At 58.5% G+C, this 23,005-nt stretch overlaps 1 protein-coding gene across 5 annotated transcripts; it reads left to right on the top strand.

Moving 5' to 3' along the window:
- The first annotated feature begins 403 nt into the window (after positions 1-403).
- On the top strand, positions 404-21,891 carry PCNX3 (pecanex 3). 5 transcript variants are annotated; one of them, XM_066346979.1, is made up of 35 exons: positions 404-1,100; positions 1,476-1,663; positions 1,900-1,999; positions 2,108-2,147; positions 2,250-2,345; positions 2,569-3,693; positions 4,128-4,251; positions 4,333-4,508; positions 4,963-5,053; positions 5,475-5,610; positions 7,501-7,661; positions 8,413-8,566; positions 8,838-8,870; positions 9,092-9,263; positions 9,365-9,475; positions 9,751-9,842; positions 10,028-10,137; positions 10,318-10,423; positions 10,530-10,622; positions 10,785-10,935; positions 11,936-12,080; positions 12,371-12,548; positions 13,533-13,641; positions 13,767-13,896; positions 14,261-14,319; positions 14,424-14,639; positions 15,287-15,540; positions 18,704-18,934; positions 19,082-19,185; positions 19,492-19,639; positions 19,727-19,957; positions 20,036-20,310; positions 20,674-20,807; positions 20,888-21,186; positions 21,263-21,891. In XM_066346979.1, the coding sequence occupies exons 1-35, from the start codon at positions 948-950 to the stop codon at positions 21,455-21,457; spliced, it is 6,120 nt and encodes a 2,039-aa protein (XP_066203076.1). In that variant the 5' UTR covers positions 404-947; the 3' UTR covers positions 21,458-21,891. The 5 variants fall into 5 exon arrangements, with proteins under 5 accessions (XP_066203076.1, XP_066203249.1, XP_066203164.1 ...); XM_066347152.1 differs by having other exon boundaries at positions 4,330-4,508; positions 7,540-7,661; XM_066347067.1 differs by having other exon boundaries at positions 4,330-4,508; positions 7,519-7,661.
- The last annotated feature ends 1,114 nt before the right edge of the window (positions 21,892-23,005 follow it).

The following is a 23,005-nucleotide window of genomic DNA, read 5'->3' as shown; positions in this document are numbered from 1 at the left end:
CCGACCAAGAGGGGTATGCTCCGGTGGCTCTAAACTCTGGCTGGCGATCTAGGAAGTCCACGTTTCTAACTTTTTCCCCATCTCCTGTAACTCATTGAAAGAGCTTTGCGCCAATTAACAGATCCTGCGCCAAAGGCTGTGGGCCCCGCTCACAGAGCAACTTGAAGTTGCTCTGGTTTTGCGACCCACACCAGAGCAACTTTAGTTTCACCCAGTGACGGTTTTAGCTTGGTTGGCAACACATACATGTGCACATGCGCTCAAGCGCTTCTGCCTTTTCGATTCTACTTAGATTTGAACTCTGCGCACGTTCATAAGGCTCCCCCGCTCCCTATCGCTCCACCACCTTTCTACGCATGCGTATTCGTGCCGTCAGCTTTTCCTTTTCCGGGTCCTAAGTGGGCCCGTCGGGCGCATGCGCTACTGCAGGCTGGCCGCTCGCGGCTCCTTCTTCCGGCCTTCCGCTTGGGCCGGCTCCTGCAGAAACCAGGCGAGTGCGGATCCCAAAGCGAGTGACCTGTGACCCCGGAAGTGGACCTCAGGGTCCCGGGGTTCTCCCCGGTCCGGAGCCGGGGACCCGTCGCCTGAACCTCCGGAGCACCCACTCCACGCCCACCTCTGGATGCCGCCGACGGGTGCCCGGCCCGTGCCCCGCGTCTGCTTACGGGCTTGGCCTCTCGAAGCAGTTCTGGGCCAAGTGTGGGGGCTCGGACCCCGCCCCTGATGCAGCTCCACCGCCGCGCCCGAGCCTCGCACCGCTGACTGCCCCGGTCGGCCCCGCCCCCTGCCAGCTCCCTCTCACCGCCGACCCCTTTTCTCCGCTGGGGGAAGCCATGGCGTGAGCGCGCGACCAAGCCCCGGGGCCCTCGGGCACCAGTCGGGGCACAGACCGGGGGCCGCCCCCATGAGGGTCCCGGGAGGGGGGCGCGCGCAGCAGCGGCGGGGCCATGGGGTCGCAGGTGTTACAGATCCTGCGCCAGGGGGTGTGGGCCTCGCTCACCGGCGGTTGGTTCTTCGACCCACACCAGAGCACCTTCTCCAACTGCTTCCACCTTTATGTCTGGATCTTCCTGCTCACCTTTCCCTTCTTGCTGTACATGGTGAGACGCTGCCACCACCTACTTCTAACTCCCGCCAGCGAAAGTGAGGGCAGGTGTCACAGAGGGTTGGCAGCCTGGCAGAGATGCGGGACTGTGCCCTAGGTGGTGGGGTGTGGACGGAGGAATCTCCGCAGAGTATGGGATGTGCGGAGGAGGGGCCAAATATTTCCTCTTCTGGTCTGGGTGACCTTGAGCACCTCACGTAATTTCTGCAGTTAGAAGACAGAACCCTTGACAGAGTATTTGTACTAGTTTCATTGAGGGGTGACAAATCCTTTTGTGAATGTGTGAGTCCTAGCCCCGACTTTCGTGGTAGGTTCGCCCCACGGTGGCAGACTATTGAGGGACCTGACTTGCTCTTGCGGGCATCTCCAGGTCCTGCCCCCCAGCCTGATGGTGGCGGGCGTGTACTGCCTTGTGGTGGCTGTTATCTTTACTACTATCAAGACTGTGAACTATCGGCTGCATGCCATGTTCGACCAGGGCGAGATCGTGGAGAAGCGCAACTCTACCATGGGCGAGCAGGAGGAAGAGCCTGCCCAGGGGGACGGCAATCTGCTCAGGTGGGTGTGGCAGGGGCTCTGTTAGGGATTGAGAGTTCTTGGTGCCTGGACCTGAGCATTGGAGGGTGAAGGAGGGGCTTAGGGAACGTTCGCTCCCTGCATGTTGAATACTTGTTCTCTGGTTGGCTCTGGAATTGTGAGGGAACCCTTGAGAAGAGAGAAGTGGTAGGGATGGCAGAGGAAGTACTATATAAAGAGTAGGTGAGCTCAAAGCTGATGTTCTTTCCCACTGCCAGGGACCCTGGAGTGGAGATGACAGTGTTTCGGAAAGTGAGTTCCACCCCCCCAGTACGTTGTAGCTCCCAGCATTCCTTGTTTGGCTTCAACCAGGTCTCGGTGAGTGATCCTAGCCCTCAGCCTCCTGAAAGCCCTCTCCACCATGGGTCTGTCCTGGATCTACTTCCTGCCCTATTGATCCCCTTCCCCCTTTCTCTGTCTGCTCAGGAGTTGCTGCCCCGGATGGAGGACTCTGGGCCTTTCAGAGGTAGGTGGCTGCTGCTCAGGGCTGAAGGAGGTGGTGTGGAGTGGGATGGCACGCAGTTCCCCTTGGGTCCTGCTGAGGATGCCTTCGGGGCTGTGATTGCAGACATCAAGGAGCTGGTGCGGGAGCAGGGCAGCAACAACGTGATCGTGACCTCGGCTGATCGAGAGATGCTCAGGCTGAGCTCACAGGAGAAACTGAGTGAGTGGGCATGACGTGGCAGGATTTCAGAGGGGGAACTAGCTATCTTGTCATTGGGTCACCCCAACTTGGCTTCCCTGGTACTCTCTTGTTCTGGAGGGTGCCTTCTCAGGGTCCTATGCCAGCTGGGTTCTCAGGGAAAGCAGAGGCCGTAGGACTCTTTAGCCACCAGTTCCTTTCTCAGTGCCGTTCACTCACATTCTGCCTTCCTTTCTTGTGACAGTTGGAGACCTTCCGCAGACGCCTCCAGGGGCTGCCCCAGACCCCTCTCTCCCCAGCACAGACTCTTCAGAACGTTCTCCTCCGGCTGGAGATGGAGCCCCATGGAGCGGGAGCAGTGTTGCTGACACTCCTATGAGCCCCCTGCTGAAGGGGAGCCTCAGCCAGGAGCTGAGCAAGAGCTTCTTGACCTTGACCCGCCCTGACCGGGCCTTGGTGAGAACCAGCAGTCGACGGGAACAGTGCCGAGGAGTGGGTGGCTACCAGCCCCTGGACCGACGGGGCTCAGGGGAGCCCGTGCCCCAGAAAGCCGGCTCCTCAGATTCCTGCTTTAGTGGCACTGACAGGGAGACGTTGAGCAGCTTCAAGAGTGAGAAGACCAACTCAACCCACCTGGACAGCCCCCCTGGTGGGCAGGCTGCTGAAGGCAGTGACACAGACCCACCCTCTGAGGCTGAGCTGCCAGCATCACCAGATGCTGGAGTCCCTTCAGATGACACACTGCGTTCTTTTGACACAGTTATAGGAGCAGGGACGCCCCCAGGCCCTGCTGAGCCACTCCTGGTTGTGCGGCCCAAGGACTTGGCCCTGCTTCAGCCTAGCAAACGGCGGCCGCCCATGCGGAGACACTCGCCCCCTGGTCGTGCCCCTCGGCGGCCCCTGCTGGAAGGCGGGGGCTTCTTTGAGGATGAAGACACCAGCGAGGGCAGTGAACTGAGCCCAGCCTCCAGCCTCCGATCCCAGCGCCGCTATAGTACTGACAGCTCCTCTTCTTCCTGCTACTCCCCTGAGAGCTCCCAGGGTGCAGCAGGGGGTCCTCGGAAGAGAAGAGCCCCCCATGGGGCTGAGGAAGGGACTGCTGTGCCCCCCAAGCGGCCCTATGGGACACAGCGGACGCCTAGTACTGCCAGCGCCAAAACACATGCTCGTGTGCTGAGCATGGACGGGGCGGGGGGTGATGTCCTGAGGGCCCCCCTGGCTGGCTCCAAGGCTGAGTTGGAGGCCCAGGCTGGGGTGGAGCTGGCTGCCGGTGAACCCACTGTGCTGTCTGCCGAGGCCCGCCGGGGACTTGCTGCCAACCAGCCTGGTTGGCGGGGGGAGCTACAAGAGGAAGGTGCTGTGGGGGGAGGTAAGTGCTACCTCTGGGGCTGGGGGCACTATGAGCCAGGGAGGACTTGGGTTTGGCAGGGAGTGGTTGGAGTGGACCTCGTCAGTTTGCTAGCCTGTCTCCATCGGAAGATGGATGTTAACTCAGCTATTGAGTGGCAGTCCGTCAGAACCCCCCCATCGGCAGGCCTGCAGCAGTTGGAGACGGGCGAGAGCTCTCTGGCCCAGGAGGACTCAGCATCTCCAGTCGTCATCCTGGGTTAAGGCGGATCCCACTGTCCTTATTTCCCAATGTGAAAAGAGTAGCCTGAGGAGTTAGGTGACCCGACAGCCCAAGAGCCAGGGCATGGTTGGATTAGGCCTGATCTTATCTTCCCCTGGAGCGCCTGTCCTGCCCCTATCCCTGGCTCTGTCTGAGCCACTGTCACTCATACCCTGGGGTCTTTCTCTGAGCAGCAGCTGAGGAGACTGGCAAGAGGGACCACTCGAGCAATGTGAGGCGGACCCAGGCCATCCGGAGGCGCCACAACGCAGGCAGTAACCCCACTCCTCCAGCATCTGTCATGGGCTCACCCCCTAGGTGAGTGCCTGCCGCCAGGTGGAGGGGGCGGGGCCGGCGGCATCTAGGTGGTGCTCACCCACGGCTGACCCTCTCTAGCAGCCTGCACGAGTCTCAGCGCGGCCGAGCTGCCTCCCATTCCCGGGCACTGACACTGCCCTCTGCCCTGCACTTCGCCTCCTCACTGCTGCTCACTCGGGCCGGAGCCAATGTGCACGAGGCCTGCACTTTTGACGACACCTCTGAGGGGGCTGTGCACTACTTCTACGATGAGAGCGGTGAGCCCCTCCCCGAGTCCTGTGGCCCAGCACCCCTCTCTCTCCAGCGGAGGGTCTTCGTCATTCCCGCTGCAGTGCTTGCAGCCGTGCGTGCACCGCCCCTAGTCCTGTGCTGAGCGCATGACCAGCACTGCCTGGCATTAGACTTGCAGTCTCTCTGAGGTGTGGGTATTTTCATCATCCCCATTCTGCTGATGAGGAAACGGAGGCACAGTGTGATGTTACAGGCTGAGTGAGTGATAGAGCGGGCCCCACACCCAGGGTGGCTGACTGCAGGGCCCAGGCCCTCGGCCAGCAGGCCCTGTCCTCTCCAGCTCTTATCCTCATGCTGTGCTGCCATGCGGAGGGACACGACACAGGGCTCTTCTTCTCTGAAGGACCCTGGTGCCGCATGGGTCAAGCCTTGGTGCTCTTATCCCTGACGTGTTGCTACATATCCCACACCTCTGCACAGGCGTGCGGCGTTCCTATACCTTCGGGCTGGCTGGAGGCGGCTATGAGAACCCTGTAGGACAGCAAGGGGAGCAGGCAGCCAACGGGGCCTGGTGAGTCTCCCAAGTGTGGGCTCTTCTGGGCCTGCAGCTGGTGGGTGGCAGTTTCCGGGAAGTGTTCTCTCCAAGGTAGAGCTGGAGGCCCAGGTGGCGGTGGAGGTGGCTCTGCCTTCTCGTATTTCTCTGCTCGTTGGGGTGGGGGGAAGGGGCAGTTCTGAACCTCTAGGAGGAGGGGAAATAGGGAGCAGTGAAGGGCAGGCCTACAGGGATTCCTTGGGTCCCTGACTCCATTACACTTTGAAGCAGGAGCTTTCTAGGCCCTTCCCGGAAGCCCAGTGCCACCTGCCTCCTCTGGACCTCCCTAATCTGAGCAACACACCCTTTTGGGTCCTAGTAATGGCCTGGTATCAGCCTCAACCCCACCCTGTGCCGGACTCCTCAATGACCCTGACTCACACAGCTATGGTTCCCACAGGGACCGTCACTCACATTCCTCCAGCTTCCACTCAGCTGACGTCCCTGAGGTGGCTGGTGGCCTGAACCTGCTACAGCCGAGGCCCGTGGTTCTGCAAGGCATGCAGGTGCGCCGCGTGCCTCTGGAGATCCCGGAGGTGAGGAGCCGATGGGAAGGACTTGCAGGAGGGGGCAGTGATGGGAGGTGGCCACCAAGCCCTCCCCCAGGTACCAGAAGGGACAAGTCATTGGCCTTTGATGGCTGGCACAGGATCTGAATGGTTCAAGGAGCTGCTTATTCAGCAAATGCGGCTGGAGTATCTTTATTTATTTTTTTGGTGACAGAGACAGAGAGAGTCAGAGAGAGGGACAGACAGACAGGAAGGGAGAGAGTTGAGAAGTATCAATTCTTCATTGCAGCACCTTAGTTGTTCATTGATTGCTTTCTTATATGTGCCTTGACCTGGGGACTACAGCAGACTGAGGGACCCCTTGCTCAAGCCGGCGACCTTGGGCTCAAGCCAGTGAGCTTTTGCTCAAACCAGATGAGCCCGTGTTCAAGCTGATGACCTCAGGGTCGCGAACCTGGGTCCTCTGCATCCCAGTCTGACGCTCTATCCACTGCACCACCGCCTGGTCAGGCAGTATCTTCTTTATTCTAGAGCAGGCATTCCCAAACTACGGCCCGCGGGCCACATGCAGCCCCCTGAGGCCATTTATCCGGCCCCCTGCCGCACTTCCAGAAGGGGCACCTCTTTCATTGGTGGTCAGTGAGAGGAGCACTGTATGTGGCGGCCCTCCAACGGTCTGAGGGACAGTGAACTGGCCCCCTGTGTAAAAAGTTTGGGGACCCCTGTTCTAGAGGGACCCATAGTCAATGGAGATGATGGGTATTAGTAATGATACCTGCAGCAGGGGGAGTTTAACTTACCAGATGGTGACTGTTGATCACTGCCCTGGGCACCTGACACATGGGACAACTTGGGGATACTGTCCATGCTTATAATCTCAGCAGTTGTTAACAGTGCCCCCTTTTACTCCTAAAAGTGTCCTGATTTGGACAGTGATTTTCAGGGTCAGCCTAGTACGGGAAGTACCAAGAATGTGTGGAACATAGATTCAGAGTTTAGAGAATAGTGATGGCCTGACCTGTGGTGGCGCAGTGGATAGTGCTTTGACCTGAAACGCTGGGGTCGCTGGTTTGAGACCCCCAGCTTGCCCTGTCAGGGTGCATGCGAGAGGCAGTTAATGCGAGTTGATGTTTCCTGTTTCTCCCCGTCCCCCCCTAAAATCAATAAATAAAACCTTAAAATAAACAACAGTAATAAAAGAGGCACACAGCCTTTATCACCCAGAGCCACAGGCTGACCACGAGCATCTCCCAGAAGCCCCCAGTTCCCATACCTGATGTGTATATTCTTAACTTTCATATGGGGTAGTAGTGTTGTCCTTGCACAGCTAACAGCCACCTCCAGAAGGGGGGACTATGTGTATTTGGCTGTCCATTGTCTCTCCAGAGCCTAGCACAGGGCCAATCCCAACGTTACACCCCAAGAGTACTTTTTGAATGAGAGACCCAGGAAGCTCAAAGAGCTTAAGTAGTTCGCCCAGGGACTGACAACACTGATATTAGCACCAGGCCTATCCTCAGGGCTGGTGCTCTGTGTGCGCCAGGATGGGCTTGTCAGAGTGATCCCAATGGCTGTCTGGTAAATGGATAACATCCGTGCTGCATCCTGGAGGACAAGGTGGATTTCAGTGAGCCCAGGCAGAGGCAGGAAATGGTACCTGAGTGGGGAAGAGACGCAGGAGCTAGTAACCTGGCAGCCCCGCGAGTCCTTGGCAGCCACTGAGCCATGGCCTGGGAACCTGGAGTGATAAGGAGGCCCTTGCAGTGGAGAGTCAGGGCCGGCCATGGGGCTGCTAGACGGTGGGGACATTCTGTGCTGTAGGACACGGTCGATCAGCCAGTGTGCACTGGGGGCTGAGGGTGGTGAGCAACCATCTAGGGGGCGAGGGGCTGATGGCCCCGGCTGTGGGGACTGCAGTTTGACCTGCTGGACCAGGACTCCCTGCACGAATCCCAGGAGCAGACACTGATGGAGGAGGCGCCCCCCCGTGCCCAGCACAGCTACAAGTACTGGCTTCTTCCTGGCCGCTGGACCTCTGTGCGCTACGAGCGGCTCGCCCTACTGGCCCTGCTGGACCGGTGAGTGCTTCCCTGGAATGTCCCTAGCCCCTGGCCTTCCAGGCCTTGTGAACATGTGGAGCCTGTCATGGCATCAGAGAACCAAACTCCCGGGGGTCACTGAGGGTGCATTGAGGGCTGGTGTTTACGATGGGTTTCTTTAGGTTCCTCTGGGGTACAAAGGGATTGCCAAGTGGGTGGTGCTGTAGTCACCCCTTCTCCCCAAAGCTCTGCTCAAAGTGAACTATTCCTTCCCATTCTATTATTATTTGCTGCTGTAGTATGTTAGGGTAAATTGAGTCCAGTACCGTGAAAGAGCTGACAAACCATTTGTCTTCCCATTCCTCAGGGAAAACTGAGGCCCAGGAAGTGAGATAGAAAAGTCAGATAACTTGTCTCTGTGGACGTTTTCAGCCTAGACCTGTTTCCTGGTTTCCTGTGTTCTGGGTTTCTCAAGGCACTGTGACCACTGCTTGTTGGGCACTGCTTGTGTGCATAGTGTGGGATGCCTGAGCAAGTCCCAGGAGTGGTGGTACCTGGGACCCTTGGGGTTTAGAGGAGGCAAAGATTGGGATGCAAGGTAGTCCCCACAAGGTGGCTTCCTGGAACAGGTGAGACCTGGCCACACTGAGAGGTCACAGGTCAGAGGATGAGGGTTGGCATGGGGACAGGCCCAGATGGGGGCCTTTGTGGCCGAGTTCCACCCCCCCCCCACTTGTTGCCTCGGTAGCAGTGAGGAGGTAGCTGTGCCCTGACCCCGCTTTCTCTCCAGGACGCGGGGGCTGCTGGAGAACGTCCTCGGTGTCGGCCTGAGCAGCCTGGTTGCATTCTTGGGCTACCTGTTGCTGCTTAAGGGCTTTTTCACCGACATCTGGGTCTTCCAGTTCTGCCTGGTCATCGCCTCCTGCCAGTATTCACTGCTGAAGGTCAGGCCTGGCTTCTCCCCTACCCCTTCCCAAATGACCCACTTCCCGTGACCCGCCTTGAGGGGGTGAGCTAGCCAGAAAGCAAGTAAGATGCCTAAGATCCCGTGTAGCCAGCCCCCGCCCTACATTTGAGAGAACTGAGGCTCAGGACAGTTCAGGATCATTCCCTGGTCACTCACAACAGCCCAGCGCTGGAACTGAGCAGCTCCTGGGCCTCTGACAGCCCTGTGATGCTGACTCTTGTTGCCAGTGTAGCTCCTCTCTCTTCCAGAGTGTCCAGCCTGACGCGGCCTCTCCCATGCACGTGAGTACTAGAGGAGCAGCACCTGGGGCCCAGAGACCAAAGGGGGAGGGCTCGGCTAGCCCCAGGTCCTCCATCTGTCTGCCCCTATCCCGCCAGGCTCTGTCTGGGGTCCAGAGCCAGGCCTGGCGCATGTGAGTATGCAGGTGCACGCGTGAGTGTGCACGCGTGCGTATGGGGTGGTCAGCGGGCGAGGCCCAGCTCTTCACATGCCCACTCCCCAGGGCCACAACTGGGTGATCGCGTACAGCCGCCCGGTCTACTTCTGCATCTGCTGCCTGCTCATCTGGCTGCTGGACGCCCTCGGCTCGGCTCAGCCCTTCCCGCCCATCTCCCTGTACGGCCTCACGCTCTTCTCTGCCTCCTTCTTCTTCTGTGCTCGTGACGTGGCCACCGGTGAGACTGGGCAGGGCTGCAGTGGCATGGGGAGCACGGCCTCAAGGCTGGGCCCAGGGACAGCCAGCAGGCTGACCAGGCCCTTGCTCCCCTCCTCCCAGTGTTCACCTTGTGCTTCCCGTTCGTCTTTCTCCTGGGCCTCCTGCCCCAAGTCAACACCTGCCTCATGTACCTGCTGGAGCAGATAGATATGCATGGCTTTGGGGGGACAGGTATGGTGCCCACAGGTGGCTTGGGGGTTGAGGGGTAGGTGTGGGATCCAGGAGGGGCCTATGCATTGGGTCTGGGGCTCTAGAGCCTTCTACCACAGCAACCCATGAGTCCTGATAGCCCCTCCCCACCCCTCCCTGAGAATGGAGAAGCGCTGCGGGCCTCTCAGGGCTGGGAGAGCAGGGAACATCGGGCTGGGGGGGGTCCCAGGGAGGTTTGCTGGGGGGGGGGGTGAGCAGTAGGAGGAGGGCTTTAGCTATTGCTCCATACCTCGCAGCCGCCACCAGCCCACTCACTGCGGTCTTCAGCCTCTCCCGCAGCCTCCTGGCTGCTGCCCTGCTTTATGGCTTCTGCCTGGGGGCCATCAAGGTAGGAATGATCTGTGGGTTGGTGAGAGCCAGGGTTTTGTTGGGACAGGGCTATGAATTGGGCTTAGCTCAGCAATGGCTTCTCCCATTGGGGTGGAGGGCAGCACCCCCTCACCCTACCCCCAACCTCCCTTGGTCCCCATGCCTACCCTCACACCCCCTGACCAGCATGGGTTCTCTCTCCAGGCTCCTTGGCCGGAGCAGCACGTGCCAGTCCTCTTCTCAGTCTTCTGTGGCCTCCTGGTGGCATTGTCCTACCATCTGAGCCGGCAGAGCAGTGACCCCACTGTGCTCTGGTGAGTGCCTGCGTGTGCCTATGTATGTGTACCCACGTGTGTGTGTGTGTGTCTTTGCATGGCAGGGGCTGGGGGTCTGTGGGTATGTGCACGTGCCTGTCACCAACTGACCCTGGGGCCTTTGGGAGGAGGGGGTGGTTTCTCCAGACTCGGGCACCCGACTCTTCTCCCCCACCCCAGGTCCCTGATCCGGAGCAAGCTCTTCCCTGAGCTGGAGGAGCGGAGTTTGGAGACAGCCCGGGCTGAGCCCCCAGACCCACTGCCAGAGAAGATGCGCCAGTCGGTGGTGAGGGGTTGAAGTGTGGGGCTCAAGGATTTGGGTAGGGGGCTGAGGGGGTGAGTGGTCAGCCACTGGGTGGCAGGCACCCAAACTGATTTTCCTGGTCCTGCAGCGAGAGGTCCTGCACTCTGACCTGGTGATGTGTGTAGTGATCGCCGTGCTAACCTTTGCCATCAGCGCCAGCACTGTCTTCATTGCCCTGAAGGTTCGTCTGGACGGGCCCCACCCCTATTCCCCTTGGTCCTTGCAGGAGCCTGTGTGACCTAAGGGCCCTGGGCAGCTGCGGCCTCATGTCCCCTCAGCGCAGGCCCTCTGTAGCCCCTTGCCCTGCTCTCTTAGCTTAGCCTCTGGCCTCTCCCTCTTGCAGTCGGTGCTGGGGTTCGTTTTGTACGCACTGGCTGGGGCCGTGGGCTTCTTCACACATTACCTGCTGCCACAACTCCGCAAACAGCTGCCCTGGTTCTGCCTGTCGCAGCCCGTGCTGAGGCCGCTGGAGTACAGCCAGTACGAAGTGCGTGGTAAGTGCCTGCCCCGAGCTCCTGGCTGACCACAGTGTGGCCCTCCCCGGTCAGAGAACCAGTGAGGGCAGCCTCTGCTTGTGCCGCCGTGGCTGCTTCACTGCCCTCTGTGCCCTCTCCTGCCTGCTAGGCCCCAGCTTGGCCCCTGCCTCGCTCTCACCCTGTTTGCTCTGCCCTTTTCTGCTTACCATGTGTTCTCCAAGGAGATGGAAGAATTCCAGGGCCTTAAAGGGATCTCTTGTCCAGAATTACAAACTGGTTACCAGTGGACTAAATCTGCCTGGAGCATATTTTCACTTGGGTGATGCAACAAACACACCCTTGAGCCTGAATTTAAACATCTGGATTTGCTATACAAAGGTCTACATGTCTTTTTATTTTATTTTACTTTTTTAAAGACTTTATTCATTGATTTTACAGAGCGGGGTGGTGGACGAGAAGTAGTTGATTCACTCTAGCTGTTCGTTGGCTGCTTGTTGTATGTGCCTTGACTGGGCAAGCCCAGGGCCTTGAACCAGCAACCTCAGTGCTCCAGGTCGGAGCTCTATCCCTGCTCCACTACAGGCCAGGCGTACATGCCCTTTTATTAGACGAACAAAAAAATAGAATGAAAGATTTAGCATACTGGGCCAGCATTCCATGTGGCTATAGTTAGTTCAAGCCAAGTGGCAGTTGCTTCTTCAGAAGGGCCCTACAGCTCTGGGTCACTGTGTACTTGGCCTCACCCAGCCTGCCCTAGCTGCAGTGCGCATCCGGGAGGTCCTTGTCGAACCTTAGAGCACCTTCCCTAAACCTTTAATGTGCCCTGCCTGGTCCTCCTTACCTTCATTTCAGTGCCAAAGATCACCCCCTCACTCAGAGTCTCTAGGGACCTGAACACCACATCCTGTGGTCTGGCCTCCCTGCAGGTTTCCTCCGATGGCACACCTGTCCTGGCCCTGCAGCGGGATGGAAGTGCAGAGGGTCAGGTGCTGGCCAATAGTCCCACCTTGTGTTGCAGGCGCTGCCCAGGTGATGTGGTTTGAGAAGCTGTACGCTGGCCTACAGTGTGTGGAGAGGTACCTCATTTACCCTGCGGTGGTGCTCAACGCCCTCACAGTGGACGCCCACACTGTCGTCAGCCACCCGGACAAGTTCTGCCTCTAGTGAGGATCACCCCACCACCCTTCCATCTACATTCCCATTGTGACACATGGGGAAACTGAGGCCCAGAGGAACTGAGATCTGCCTTAATTGCTCAGCAAGCTAAAGTGGGACCCCAGCTCCTGACACATTTTCTAGTTGCCTCTTTGAAAGCAGATGTGTCTCCTAAATGTGTCTAAGGGGAGTGGCCCTTTAGAGGGCACAGACTGGGCCAGTCCAGCAGAGACCAGGCACCACAGCCACTGTTCCCCGGGCTTCCAGCAGGCCCCTGACACCTGCCCCTCACCCCTAGCTGCCGGGCGCTGCTGATGACTGTGGCCGGCCTGAAGCTGCTGCGTTCGGCCTTCTGCTGTCCGCCCCAGCAGTATCTGACCTTGGCTTTCACGGTCCTGCTCTTCCATTTCGACTACCCGCGCCTCTCCCAGGGCTTTCTGCTAGACTACTTCCTCATGTCCCTGCTCTGCAGCAAGGTGAGCTGCTGGCCACATCACAGACCTTGCACTGCGCATCAGAAGCAGAATTCTGCTTCGGTTGGGGGCTGGGGCAGTGACTTCCCAGGGGCCTGTGCCCCTCGTAGCTGCTGTTCCACGTCAGCCCCACTGCGGGCCTTCGCAGGAATTCTTGAGGGGCAGAGGGGAAGCTACAGTCTAAAGAGTGACTTGTCTCAGCCCCCCAGAGAATTGTTGGCCATCTGGGATTTGAATCCGTGTCTTGCTGACTTCACAGCATTTTTCTGAATCACGATACTTGACCACCTTTCTTGTAAGCATTAGATAGGTTTTTGCCTCGTCCTGTGGACACCAATCTCTGAGCTCTGCCCCTTTGCCAGCTGTGGCCCTGAAGCCCAGTTAAGGCCTGGATGTACGTACACGTCTCTGCCAGGCTGCAGGATTCCCCCGTCGGGTTGGGAGGGGTGGGTCACTGAATAAAGGGCCGTTCCCTGGCACCGGACTGGGACCTGTAGTGGGACTGCAGGTTAGGCCTGAGCCTTTTTCTCACTCACATGGGCATTCTTGTCCAGTTCTCTGGTCTGGCCTAGGATGGTGGAGAGCCATACTGTGTCCGCTCTGAGGGCAGGGCTTGTGACCCTACCTTGACTTTCGGTACCATAGTTGAGGCCCAGTCTCATCCCTGACTGAGAGGCACAGCCTGAGCAAGTTATTTTCTTGTTTGCCTTCTCTGAACCTCAGCTTTCCCATCTATAAAGTGGGATAGCAGTGGAGAGTGCCTCGGGCGGTTGCCTGAGTTAAATGGCTAATGCCCCCTTAGAGTGGCTGCTTTGTTGGCGATTGCTAATGGTAATGAGGACCTTGAGCCAGGTCCAGAAAGGGCTGGGAGTAAGCCTGAGATTGACTCCCTTATGGGGCGGCAGCCCTGGGGCTCTGAGCAGGCACTCGGTGGGCCCACCTCTGAGTGACCTCACAGCCCTTTCTCTCCCTCCCTCTGTCTGCCAGCTGTGGGACCTGCTGTACAAGCTGCGGTTCGTGCTGACCTACATTGCGCCCTGGCAGATCACGTGGGGCTCGGCTTTCCACGCCTTTGCCCAGCCCTTCGCCGTGCCACGTACCCGGCCTACTACGCGCTGCCTGTGTGGGGGTGTGCAGAGGGTTGTGGCTTAGAATGGGGGGCCCACGGTGGGCTGTGGGGGAGGGTCCCATGTCCTGGCCGCCTCCTTGACTCGTGCCCAGACTCTGCCATGCTGTTCATTCAAGCCCTGCTCTCCGCGCTCTTCTCCACGCCGCTCAACCCCCTGCTGGGCAGTGCCGTCTTTATCATGTCCTATGCGCGGCCCCTGAAGTTCTGGGAGCGCGACTACAAGTAAGTCTCCTGTGGGGGGAGGAGTGGGGAGCCCAGGCCGGATGGGGTGCAGGGGGTACTGCAATGGGGCTGATGCCTCGGAACAGTGGGCTGCAGGTGGTTGATCCAGTGAGGGCAAAACATGGGCCAGGTCAAGGCCTCGGGTTCACACCCTCAGCTTCCTGGCTGTTTGGTCGCAGGTGAGTCCCCTTCTGCCCCTGAATCTCAGCCTCCTTCTGTATAATGGGGCTGTGGTGGCATCCACTCGGAGCTGGGGGCTGTGGGCTCAAGGCGGACATGATGGTGGGCCGGTGGGAATCATCTGAACCCTTAGCAGCCTTGTCCTCTGGGCCAACCACAATGTTGTTGCTTTTTCTCTGAACAGCACTAAACGTGTGGATCATTCCAACACCCGCCTGGTCACACAGCTGGACCGGAACCCTGGTCTGTACCCAGTCATTGAGGGGGTCTTTCAGGTGGGGCCTCCTGCAAAGGGAGCCTCACTTACTTGTTACTTTGTCCACTTGTCTGTCTGTCCTGGGTCACAGGCGCTGATGACAACAACCTCAACTCCATCTTCTATGAGCACTTGACACGCTCGCTGCAGCACACGTTGTGTGGGGACCTGGTGCTGGGCCGCTGGGGCAACTATGGCCCCGGTGACTGCTTCGTCCTGGCCTCCGACTACCTCAACGCCCTGGTGCACCTCATCGAGGTTGGCAATGGCCTTGTCACCTTCCAGCTGCGTGGCCTTGAGTTTCGGGGTGAGTCTCTAGGCCTGGGCCGGACTCAGGGTGCTGTGTTTCTTAGTGTGTTTGCCAGGTGACCTTGAACAAGGCACTCTTCCTCCCTGGACCTGGGTTTGCCAGTCTGAGCAGCCAGGTGGCAGGGTCTCCTTTGGCCAGGCCTGGCCCTGCGCTGACTTTGGGCCTGCAGTGACTGAACAGGCTGGCGTGGTGAAAGCTTGGGCCTGGGACTCTGAGCGCTCCTGCCGGCTCACACTGGCCTGCTCTGTGGTCTCGGTCTTGGCCCAGGTAGGGTGTCATCCTCACCCCTGGTGAGTGAACTCGCTCTTTGTTCACAGGAACACACTTCAGAAGAGACCCCCAAGGGTGCACAGGGTTCTCAGCACAGCCCACGGCAATGTGAACCTGAGCATGGCACTTCTCTTTGAGCCGCAGTCTTTGTCTCTGTAAACAAGAGACCTGAGTCCTGTTCCCTCCACTCCCACCCCGGGTGGCTGCTGGGAGTCAGGAGGAGAAAGGGGCTCATTTGTTAATTTTCTCACATATTTTCCAGCCCTGCGGGGAGGGGAATGGTACAGGCCTCTGATGCCAGGTCTGGGCACATGCTGGGGAAGATGTAGGAAGGGATGCCTGGTGCCCACTGACCGGGCACCCCTCCTCCGCAGGTACGTACTGCCAGCAGCGCGAGGTGGAGGCCATCACGGAGGGTGTGGAGGAGGACGAGGGCTGCTGCTGCTGTGAGCCTGGCCACCTGCCACGGGTCCTGTCCTTCAACGCTGCCTTTGGGCAGCGCTGGCTGGCCTGGGAGGTGACGGCCAGCAAGTACGTGCTGGAGGGTTACAGCATCAGTGACAACAACGCAGCCTCCATGCTGCAGGTCTTTGACCTCCGCAAGATTCTCATCACCTACTATGTCAAGGTATGGCGGCGGCCCGGCACAGCGGGGTCCCGCTCGGGAGTGCTCACTGACCATGCGCACTCTGACTACCGTCTTCTGGGTTGTTGGGGGCCTATTTTGCCCAAGGGAAGCAGAGGCCTCAGGAGTTTAAGCACCCACCTTCAGAAGGCCCACCTTGGGCCATGAGTACGGAGGGCAGGTAGGCAGCACATGCAGAGGTCCCCACACACAGCTGCGGGCCCAAGAGGGCAGGTGCTGAGGCCAGTCTTCAGAGCGTCAGTCCCCCTGCTCCATGTCCCCCTAGGACAGTGACAGTACTGCTAACGGTCATAGGAGCAGCTGCCAAGCAGCGGTGGTTACCTTACCAGGCACATCTCCTGAGCTGAGGAAAGCCCAGCACATCCTCCAGGACCAATCCCTGTCTCGATGTGAAGTTGGCTTTCAGAGGGGAAAGATTTGCCTGAGGCCCCAATATCAGGAGAAAGGCAGCGCCAGGCTTAGACCCTGCGCCTCACTGTCAGCTTGTGCTCCAAGGCCAGCCTAAGGGTCTTGGGGCAGTAGGGGTTGTGAGGATCACAATGTGGGTCTAGGAGGAGCTAGGTTCTGGGAAGCATGGGGTGTCACCTCCCTGACAGGCCTCAGTTTACCCTTTAAAAAAGAAGTGGGTATCATTGTAGTTCTGTAGGCTGTCAGGAACTGTGAGGCTTTGTGGCCCATGGAATAAGGGCACTTAAGGGAGTGGGGCTGGTAGTCACAGTCCAGGTCCCCTCGTGCTCACTTAGTATGTGCCCTAGGGCTCCCTGCCAGGGCCTGGAGAGGTGACCTGCTGGGACTCAGGTGAGCCTGCCTGTCCGAGCTTCTCTAGAGCAGTGCTGTGCATCCCCCAGCTGTCCGCTTGCTTCCAGAAGACACCCCATCAGTCACACATAAGAGCTGTAACTTCACTGTCGTTCTTCCATCCACTCACCCCTCCTGGGGATGGGTCTGTAAGCTGCTCATCCCTCACCTGGACCAAGGAAGCAGCCATAGTCCAGATAGGGACATGCCCAGCTCCAGATTCCCCAGGAGTCACAGTTCTGGCTCCCTTCCCTTCCCGTCACAAGAGGGAACATGCCCAGATTGCCCTGCTTCCTCCCCTGAGCCCTGTCCAAAGCCAGCAAAGCCTTCTCAGAGCTGTGCACTGTGTACCCAGACAAGCCTGTGGCAGACTGAGAGGACCGGAGCCACTGGAGGGGCCTGGACGACCTGGGGGAGGCTCTGCTGAGGATGTGGTGGGGCTGTAGTTTGGAAAGACAGTTGCAGCTGTTGAGAGCAGGGCCTGGGGCAGCAGGTGTGCAGCCCCGCAGGCCTGGGCGCTTCCGAGACGTGTCCTGTGCAGCCTGGGGGGGTGGCAGCCCAGGCGAAGCCCGTCCCGTGCCACTTTGGTCCCCTTCAGCACCTCCTCCCACACCTCACCCTGCCCTGGGAGTCGCTGAGTGCCGCTGGGTGAGACACTCGATCCAAACCCTGCTGCCACGCAGATGCTGGCCCCACATAGCCCATAGCCAAATGCTGGGTCCTCAACATTTCCAAGCCCAGGCATCTTTGCTAATCCTGTTTGATTCTTTCAGCTGATGTTATTGGCCCCTTTATACTTGAGAAAACTGAGGCTCCCAGACCGACTCTTTAGAAATGCTCGCAGATGGGGGCTATGGCAGCTGAGAACCCTTCCGAGGGCTGGCTCCCAGGATAGCTGAAGTTTCACAAAGCACATTGCCGCTGGTGGAAGTTAATGGAGCACTTCCTATGTGCCAGGCCAGCTCCTCCCTACACTCAATCAGGAGCTGGCCTGCAGAGGGGCCCAAAGCGACCCCATAGCCATCCTGCCCCTGCTTGCCCCATTAGGCTCCTGGTGCCCCTTCCTCTTGTTAAGGGGGTAACCCAGTCCAAAGCCAAGGTGATCCTGGGGCTGTTTCCATTTCAGCTGCCATATTGGAAACTGATGAGACTCCACCCACAGCCATGGCCTCTAGGTGGTGTCCTCCAGGGAGCTGTGGGATATTTGAGGCCCTTGGCTTTTTTTTTTTTTTAATTTTTTTTTAATTTACTTTTTTAGATTTTTATTTATTTATTCATTTTTTATGAGAGAGAGAGGGAGAGATTGAGAACAGGGGGAGGAGCAGGAAGCATCAACTCCCATATGTGCCTTGACCAGGCAAGCTCCGGGTTTTGAACCGGCGACCTCAGCATTTCAGGTCGATGCTTTATTCACTGCACCACCACAGGTCAGGCGAGGCCCTTGGCTTTTTCCAGCTTGTACTGTGGTCATTTGACCTAAGTAGGCTCTTGGCCTCCATATGCCCCACCAGAGCCCCCTTGCTGGACACCCCTACTGCTTGGATACCCTCCATTCACAGCCAGCTGTACCACCCTCCCGCCCTGGACTTCCCACCCTTCACCCAGACAGAAGGCCAGCCCCAGTGGCTTCATCCCAGGGCAGCACCTGGGTTCCCAGTCATCTCACTGGTCATCAACTGCCAGCCTCACTGCCCATCCACCCTGGCTGTGCCAGCAGCCTGCCTACCTTCCAAAAGCTTTTCTCCATTTGCCCAAACTCTTGCTTAGAAACCAGCAGTCTAAGAGGCCCAGTGGCCCCCGACTTTGGGAACAGAATTCCTGTTTTCTGAGGGTAGGCCCTGTGGCTCCTATACTTCAGCTGCCTAAAGGACTCCAGGCCCCATGCCCCTCTGGGCTGCGGGCAGCCCCACTACCTCAGCCTGCCCTTCCCAGGCCTCTGGGATCTGCATCCCATGGCATCGTCTGGGGATTCCAGTTCTGGCTCAGTCTGACCTGCTGTATAATTTAGGCAGGTCTGTGCTCTGAGCCTATTCCCTTATAAATGGGGCATGTTCTGAGGCAAGCATGCAAGCATTTGTCACAGTGTAGAACTGTCCAGGGGACGCTCTGTAAGGAGGGTGCTTCCTGTCCACTTTCTCAGTCCTCTCCGGCCTGGGGGAGAGGAACAGACTTGCCCGAGTGGCTTCAGGGAGCTGAGATGGAACACTGGGTGAGTGTCCTAGCAGCAGACATCAGCTCAGTGTAAGGGAGAGCCCCCTTTATCCCGACACTTCCTCCTGCGTTGGCCAGGCTAAGGCACTGCTCCTCACTGGCTCGGCCCTGCTGCCTGCTCGCCCTCTCTTCTCAGAGCATCATCTACTACGTGAGCCGCTCACCAAAGCTGGAGGCGTGGCTGAGCCACGAGGGCATCTCGGGGGCCCTGCAGCCTGTTCGGGCGCCTGGCTATGCTGACTCGGACCCCACCTTCTCCCTGAGTGTGGATGAGGACTATGACCTTCGCCTCTCCGGCCTCTCGCTGCCCTCCTTCTGCGCGGTGCACCTTGAATGGATCCAGTACTGTGCCTCCCGGCGCAGCCAGGTCTGGCCGCTGCCACCTCGGTCTGCCTTCTCCCCTCCCTGGGTGGCTTCCTCTCACCTTCAGCCCCCCACAGCCTGGGCCCCACCCCCAAGTTCCCTGTCCCAGGTCTGAGCTGGGCTCTGGGGACGGGGGGTCCTTGTGCCACAGCCCGTGGATCAGGATTGGAATTCACCGCTGGTCACTCTGTGTTTTGGCCTGTGTGTGCTGGGCCGCCGGGCCCTGGGGACAGCCTCGCATAGCATGTCTGCCAGGTGAGTGCCCACAGGTCCAGCTGGGCCTACTGCTCACCCTTCCGCCCTATCCATGAAGAGTTCCAGGCCAGAGTCCCCCAGAAATTACCTCGGTTCTTTCTTTGGTGTGGCTCTCTCATGGGCAAGGCACCTCCTAGTTGCGACATTGTCTGCCCCTTCTCGGCCTGTGAGGGACCTGGAGTAAACACACATTGTCAAGGTGGGGAAACAGGCCCAGCATGAAAAAGGGTCTTGACTCAGACCACTGCATGTGGATGGAGCCAGAACTTAGGAACCTTGGCGCTCACGCCCCTGCTTCCCTTCCAGCCTGGAGCCCTTCCTCTACGGCCTGCATGCCCTGTTCAAGGGGGACTTCCGCATCACATCCCCACGGGACGAGTGGGTCTTTGCTGATATGGACCTGCTTCATCGCGTGGTGGCGCCTGGGGTTCGCATGGCCCTCAAGCTTCACCAGGTGGGGAGGCGTGCCCAGACAGCGGGCAGGTAGGAGGTGAAGCCTCTCCCCGGGCGGGGTCCTGACTCCAGCCCCCGGCCCCCACAGGACCACTTCACATCGCCAGATGAGTACGAGGAGCCTGCCGCCCTGTACGATGCCATCGCAGCCAACGAGGAGCGGCTGGTCATCTCCCACGAGGGCGACCCGGCCTGGCGCAGCGCCATCCTCAGCAACACGCCCTCACTGCTGGCGCTGCGCCATGTCCTGGATGACGCCTCTGACGAGTACAAGATCATCATGCTCAACCGGCGTCACCTGAGCTTCCGAGTCATCAAGGTGGGGAGAGCCCGCACGCCTGCCCCAGCCCCCACCCCGGTGCCGGCCCCCTGACCAGTGCGTGTGGGCCACCTGCAGGTGAACCGAGAGTGTGTGCGTGGCCTGTGGGCCGGGCAGCAGCAGGAGTTGGTGTTCCTGCGCAACCGTAACCCAGAGCGGGGCAGTATCCAGAACGCCAAGCAGGCGCTCCGCAACATGATCAATTCCTCCTGTGACCAGCCGCTCGGCTACCCCATCTACGTGTCACCCCTCACCACCTCACTGGCTGGCAGCCACCCCCAGCTGCGGGCACTGTGGGGTGGCCCCATCAGCCTGGGCGCCATTGCCCGCTGGCTTCTGCACAGCTGGGAGAGGTGAGCCCTCACTGCCGCCCCAGCCCGGGAGGCTGGGTTCAGGGAGCAGAAAGCTGAGGCTCAGAGAGATGAAGTCACTCCCTCCAAGGTTTCAGTGAGGAAGCGCTGGCACCAGCATGGAGCCCTGAGAGCGGACCCCTCCCAGAGCAGACCTAGCTCCACCCCATCCTGCAGCTGAAGGTGGTCTTTAGCCTTAAGAGCTGTTGATAATGCCTTCCTGAAAAGATCCTATAAAATAAATGGCAAAATCTCTTAGAGACAGCACTTCAGGGCTCAAGGATGTTAGGTGACTTGTCCTGGGACTGAACTTCTGTTTGAGGTCTCTGGCCATCCCACCAAACTCTTTGCCTCCCCCTTCGCCAGGCTTCATAAGGGCTGTGGTGCTGGTTGCAATAGTGGTGGGAACGTGGATGACTCCGACTGTGGTGGAGGCGGTGGCCTGACCTCCCTCAACAATAACCCCCCACTGGCACATGCTACACCTGAGAACACAGCAGGTGAGCCCGCGGGCAGGGTTGAACCAGTAGGCGAGGAAAACAGCCTAGCTGATGTCTGTCATCTTATCTGTCTCCCACAGGCAGTGGCGACCAGTCTCTCCCACCAGGCACTGGCTGGGGCCCAAGGCCCTCCCTTAGCAGTTCTGGTGATGGGCGCCCCCCGTCTTTGCCACAGTGGCCGCCCCCTCGGCTCCCTGGACTCCCCCCTGCTTCACCAGCTTCCGCTGAGGGTCCCCGGCCCTCAAGGGCGCCTGGGCCTGGTCTCCTCTGTTCTGAGGGTCCCAGTGGAAAGTGGAGCCTTGGGGGTCGGAAGGGACTGGGGGGATCTGAGGGGGAGCCAGCCTCAGGGAGCCCCAAAGGAGGCACCCCCAAATCTCAGGTAAGGGTCTTGTGGAAAGGGAGGGTCCTGTGCAGCTCAGGTTTGCTCTCCCACCAATCTGTCTCCCTTCCCCCAGGTGCCCCTAGACCTCAGCCTCAGCCTGGACATCAGCACCAATACCTCAGCCCCCAGAGCCGCCCAGGACACTCCTGGCTTGGACAGCAGTGCTCCTGAGAGTGACACCCCCACAGAGGCCCCGGGTGACTGGCCTGCCCCTGCTGAGGAACGCGAGAGCCCAGCCGCCCAGCCCCTTCTGGACCATCAGTACTGAATGGCCCACTCTCTTCTGGATCCCAGCAGGATTCAGTAACTTGGACCCTGGCCTCTGGCCCTCTCTGATGGACCACAGAACTGAGTGTCTTTGGCTTCCACATCTAAACCCTGACCTCTGGCTGCCTTAGCCAGAACACCAGAACTGAGTGGCCCAGATCTCTTACCTTGACCCCTGATCTCATCCCTAGTCCAGGGCCTGGACTCCCCAAACTGAAGCAGGCAGCCTCCCAGTGAGGCCCTAAGAGCCAAACCCATGGGCTGGTCCCGCTTCAAGCCCGTGGCCAGGACTGACTTGGCCTCTGGGCCTGCACTGCCTGCAGGGGCAGCCCCTTGGCCTGGGCCTGGGCTGAAATGTGGGAAGGGTGTTTTATTTCTTTTTTTTTTTTCTGTGCTTCAGAGACACCAGAATTAATAACACTATTTTTGATTTTGGTTGGTGGTTTCCACTTGTATCAGGGAATGTTGGGGTGGAGGGTAGAGGAGGTGGCCAGGTCAGAGTGGATGAGCACAGAGAGCAGGATAAAGGGTATGATGTTAGGTTATATGGGGTCAAGCAGACCAAGGTGGGCTTCACATAGGCCTGGGTCCCCTTCCTCGTAAGCCTGTTCTCCTTCCAAGCCTTGATCTGAATTTCATTTTGTTCAATTTCTCATCTCTAATACCCGAAGATTTTCAGCTCCAGTGGCTGGCTCCTACAATTACCAGCCTTGGCCTTGACCAAGACCTTTCTCTGAACTCAATTTCTCGAGTTATAAAGGTGACACTTGGATGTTTTAAGAATAAATGAGCCTGCCTGACCAGGTGGTGGTGCAGTGGATAGAGCATCGGACTGGGATGTGGAGGACCCAGGTTCGAGACCCGAGGTCGCCAGCTTAAGCACGGGCTCATCTGTTTTGAGCAAAGCTCACCAGCTTGGACCCAAGGTCACTGGCTCGAGCAAGGGGTTACTTGGTCTGCTGAAGGCCCGTGGTCAAGGCACATATGAGAAAGCAATCAATGAACAACTAAGGTGTCACAACAAAAAACTGATGATTGATGCTTCTCATCTCTCTCCATTCCTGTCTGTCCCTATCTATCCCTCTCTCTGTCTCTGTAAAAAAAAAAAAAAAAGAATAAATGAGCCTGACCAGTGATGGCAGAGCAGATAGAGCATCCATCTGGGACATCAATTGGGACACTATGGTCCTGGGTTCAAATCCCAAAGGTCCCAGGATTACCAGTTTTAGTGCAGGACATAATCCCGTGGTTGCTGGCTTGATGCCCAAGATCTCTGGCCTGAGCAAAGGGTCACTGGCAAGCCTGGCGCACCTGCGTGCGCACACACTCGCCGCCCCAGTCAAGGCACCTATGAGAATCAGTAAACAACTCAAGTGCCGCAACTACTACTTGATGCTTCTCATCTCTCTCCCTTCCTGTTCCTCTCTAAAAAAAATAATAAAAATAAGAGTGTGTAGAGCAGGGCCCAGTACTTAGCAAGTGCTAGACAGAAATAGTCTCAGTTCCGAAGCACCTGTTGTGTCCTGGAGTAGCTGGTCACTAGGTATCC

This window comes from Saccopteryx leptura, chromosome 1, assembly GCF_036850995.1.
Source record: "Saccopteryx leptura isolate mSacLep1 chromosome 1, mSacLep1_pri_phased_curated, whole genome shotgun sequence".
NCBI classification, from domain to species: Eukaryota; Metazoa; Chordata; class Mammalia; order Chiroptera; family Emballonuridae; genus Saccopteryx; species Saccopteryx leptura.
This window is presented reverse-complemented; position numbering and strand designations above follow the sequence as displayed.

Excerpts from the sequence above, each read along its gene's own strand:
- PCNX3 (XM_066346886.1), top strand. The coding sequence starts at position 948 with ATGGGGTCGCAGGTGTTACAGATCCTGCGCCAGGGGGTGTGGGCCTCG. Across the intron at positions 8,871-9,091 it reads ACGCGGCCTCTCCCATGCAC|GGCCACAACTGGGTGATCGC; the intron begins GTGAGTACTAGA and ends CCCACTCCCCAG. Across the intron at positions 13,897-14,260 it reads TTCTGGGAGCGCGACTACAA|CACTAAACGTGTGGATCATT; the intron begins GTAAGTCTCCTG and ends TTCTCTGAACAG.